The sequence below is a fragment of the Marmota marmota genome, unplaced genomic scaffold (assembly GCF_001458135.2).
Source record: "Marmota marmota marmota unplaced genomic scaffold, marMar, whole genome shotgun sequence".
In the NCBI taxonomy this organism is placed as follows: Eukaryota; Metazoa; Chordata; class Mammalia; order Rodentia; family Sciuridae; genus Marmota; species Marmota marmota.
This window is the reverse complement of record NW_026000229.1, coordinates 45,121,035-45,124,848: the sequence shown is the minus strand read 5'-3', so window position 1 is coordinate 45,124,848 and position 3,814 is coordinate 45,121,035. Positions and strand designations below refer to the sequence as shown.

The following is a 3,814-nucleotide window of genomic DNA, read 5'->3' as shown; positions in this document are numbered from 1 at the left end:
ATTGTCTTCTCTCACTACTATGCCTAGAACTTCATGGGGATAATCCGCTGATCATCAGATAGAGAAAGAAAAAAATGTAGCCCTTTTATAGGTGGCATAGTCTCCTAGTTCTCTCAGCATTTACTATAGAGTTATCTTATTTATTTAACTGTCCCTTACATTGCAAGACATCTAAGATCTCTGCATGTGTGAAGCCCTGGGTTTGATCCCCAGCACCATGAATGGAAAAAAGATATCTAACATATCTGAGTCTTCAGAAAAAAAAAAAAAAAAAAAAAGGCCAGTAGCTTTTGTTGTCATCCTCACCACTGAAAGCATCCACATTTAAGGAAGATTATATATCAATAGGTTATTAATATTTTTGCACTCATTGCTGTTGTCATTATCCCACCAACATCTTATTCCATAGATCAGATCCTCCGTTCCCATCATCTTCTTTCACAAAGCATTCTTTACACACCTCTTAATCGTGGAGGCATTGGCATTACCCTCTCCAAATTCTACACCTACTTGTTAAAATAATGAAGCACCCATAAATCACCACCAGGGGGCAGGATACACATAGCAAAGTTTACCCATCACCTTTTCCAGCTTTGCTTAAGGGTAAACTTGGAAAAAAAAAATTAAGTGCTCTCCCATTTAAGGAATAAGTCATATCCATTCTCCAACACTCTGGCAGAAAATTTAGGAGAAGTAAATACTTCCAAACTCATTATAAAAGTTCAGTATTAACCTGATATTAAAAACAAACAAAGGAAATTACAAAATTCAGCATTCATTCCTGATTTTTTTAAAAAATCTTTCAACAAACAGTAAATAAAAAATAATTTTCAGCCTATTAGAGTAACAATGAAAAAGCTATAATTTTCAGACTTAATGATGAAAGACTGAATAGTTTTCTAACCACTTCTATTCAGCCTTGTAGCATATGATCTAGCAAGTACAAAAAGCCAATAATAGTGAATAAAATAAATCTATATTAGAATTTGAAAACACACTAATTCACTGACATGATCATCTGTAAAGAAAATCCTACATGATCTATAAAAAAGGCTAACAATAAAGTTTTGTAAATTTGCAGAATACAAAGTTAAACAAAAATCTACTATACTTCTATATACTTGCAACCAACAATCATAAACTGAAGCAAAAGTCAATATCATTTAAATGTACACCCAAAATATAAAGTACTTAGAGATAATTTTTAATATGCAAGATATGTTTACCCAAAACTTTGAAACATTGCCAAAAGAAATTAAAAGGAACAAAATAGATGAATGGATACAATGTATTTATGATACATTTTTCAAAAGAAATGCATATATTCATCAGATAATAATTATATGTCTATAACATTCCAGTCAATATTCTGTCTCAAATTTCCAGAATCTAAAATATCAAAGAAAGAAATATAAAGTTGCATCATAGTTAATGAGACAGCTTTATCTTATCATTTATGAGATCTTTCTATAAATCACAAGCTGTCTGCATACTCTCTTCATTGCTGCCTTCATCTCTTTATTCCTGAATGTGTAAATGACTGGATTAAAAAAAGGAGTGAGAACTGCATCAAAAATAGCAAGAAATTTGTCTATCTGTGAATTAGAGTGTGGCCATGTGTAAACAAACAGTGTCGGACCAAAGAACAAAATGACTACAGTGATATGAGCTGAGAGAGTAGAGAGGGCCTTGGAGGAACCACCTGAGGAATGTTTCCAGACAGTGAACAGGATGAAGACGTAGGAGATGAGAAGCATAAAGAAAGAGCCAACGCAGATAAACCCACTGTTGACAGTGACCATGAACTGCAATTTGTAGGTGTCTGCACAGGCCAATCTGAGAAGCAGAGGGAGGTCACAGTAAAAGCTGTCCAATGTATTAGGGCCACAAAAGGGTATATTAATAAGAAATGCCAGTTGGAACAGTGAGTGAATAACTCCAAGACCCCAGGCAGCAGCCAGAAACAAAATGCACATCCGTGGGCTCATGATGGTCAGGTAGTGCAGAGGCTTGCATATGGCCACATATCTGTCAAAGGCCATGGCCATGAGCAGCACCATCTCCACACCACCAATGACATGAATGAAGAAGATCTGGGTGATGCAGCCTCCAAAGGAGATGACTTTGCGCTTTCTGAAAAGGTCATAAATCATCTTGGGAGAAGTGACAGAGCAGGCTCCCAAGTCAATGAAGGAGAGACCTGCCAGTAAGAAGTACATGGGGGAGTGCAAATGAGGATCAGTGGTCACAGAAAATACAATGAGGATGTTGCCAGTCATGCTTGCCACATAGAGCACAGAGGAGAACACCAGGAGGAGAAGTTGGATCTCCCACGAACGAGTGAGTCCCAGAAACACAAACTCAGACACCACAGAGTGATTCCTTCCATCCATTGATCCAGCCAACTGGGCTGTGGCTAAACTTACAAGAATTGAGAAAATGAGGAGGAAATTGTGATTATGGGGATAACAATGTGCTAAAATCATTACAGAGTTCTCATTGGGAAACGAACAGTATAGCATAATCTAGTTATTCAAATGTACAAAAATAATAAAAACAATATAATATCATCACAATGTGTAGGCTGCAGCAGGATATAAACATGTCACCAACCCTCTCATTGTAATGTTCTCTTCTCAAATTAACAAATTTGGCAAAAACAAAAGATTAATGAATGCACATGATGTTCATCAGGTATTTAAATCACTGTAGTATTGACTTTTTTTCATTTCCAACATATTCCATGCTGCATTTATGCATATTCTCATACTTCCCTTCCTTCTCCAGTTCACACTCACAATTCTCTAACAAAATATTTGGATAAGAGGGAAATATCATGATTAACAGAGGTACCTGAGTCATGAATTGAGATTGAATTAACGTAGGCTGTAGATGGAAAGTATAGAGAGCCCAGGATGTGAGAAATTAGCCCTCAACTATAGGACAACAGGGGAAATATGTGCACATTCACTTGCTTAAAAACATGTTTTCTCGTGTTCACTGCTATCTAGTGCCTCCTGTTTCAACATAATCTTTCATTATTATATAACCCTCAATGGCTTCACGTCCTGTAAGATTTCATAGGAAACCTGTTCTGCCCATCATGTCTTTCTCTAGACCTAATAAATGTAATTCTGGAGAATTTCACCTGAGTTTCTACTAAGAAACATGTCTAAAAAGCCTAAAGAGGATGTAGCATAGATCTTCATGAAGATGTTGAGAACTAGCTCTTGGAATAGCTATTAGTGTGAATTCCTCTTTGTCTCAGCCTCTTCTTGTTATCAACTTTTAGATCCCTTGGCATTCCTCACCTTGTGAAGTATTCAGTACCTCCACACAGTAAATAACACTTGGTATTATTCTGATTATATTGTCTAAAATTTATTCAGATACCGGTATTTTCTCTTCAAGGAAATTGGGAGCTTTATACTTTAAACTTCATGATTATAAAATGAGATGAATTTTAAATATTAATAGGTCACTTTTGAGAAGGTTCCATGAGCTTTCTTATTGACTTTAAAGCACAGGATGACACTGGACTTAGTCCTTTAATGCATATTATATTTATGTGTGAAGTAGAGGATGAGCAAATTAAAAACTTGTTTCTCTGTATCCAAATTGATACTCACCTCAATCATTTCCTAAAGTAGAAAGCACTTCCTGAAAACACCTAATAAAGGTTATTTTTAGAAGTTTCTGAGGTACAAATAAAATAGGTACCCTGACATCCTATATTTTTGCAGCTACAATTTCAGACCTTCTCACACAAAGGGCCATCTGCCTAAAACCATAGTTCATCCTGGACCCCAAGACT

The 3,814-nt window shown here is 35.9% G+C and overlaps 1 protein-coding gene across 1 annotated transcript; it reads right to left on the bottom strand.

Annotated features, from left to right (window-relative positions):
• Positions 1-1,427: 1,427 nt before the first annotated feature.
• On the bottom strand, positions 1,428-2,406 carry LOC107137831 (olfactory receptor 4F3/4F16/4F29). Its single transcript, XM_015480270.1, has one exon. The coding sequence runs from the start codon at positions 2,391-2,393 to the stop codon at positions 1,455-1,457; it is 939 nt and encodes a 312-aa protein (XP_015335756.1). The 5' UTR covers positions 2,394-2,406; the 3' UTR covers positions 1,428-1,454.
• Between the last annotated feature and the right edge of the window lie 1,408 nt (positions 2,407-3,814).

Bases quoted from the DNA above. Each gene is read 5' to 3' on its own strand.
- LOC107137831 (XM_015480270.1), bottom strand. From the start codon at position 2,393: ATGGATGGAAGGAATCACTCTGTGGTGTCTGAGTTTGTGTTTCTGGGA.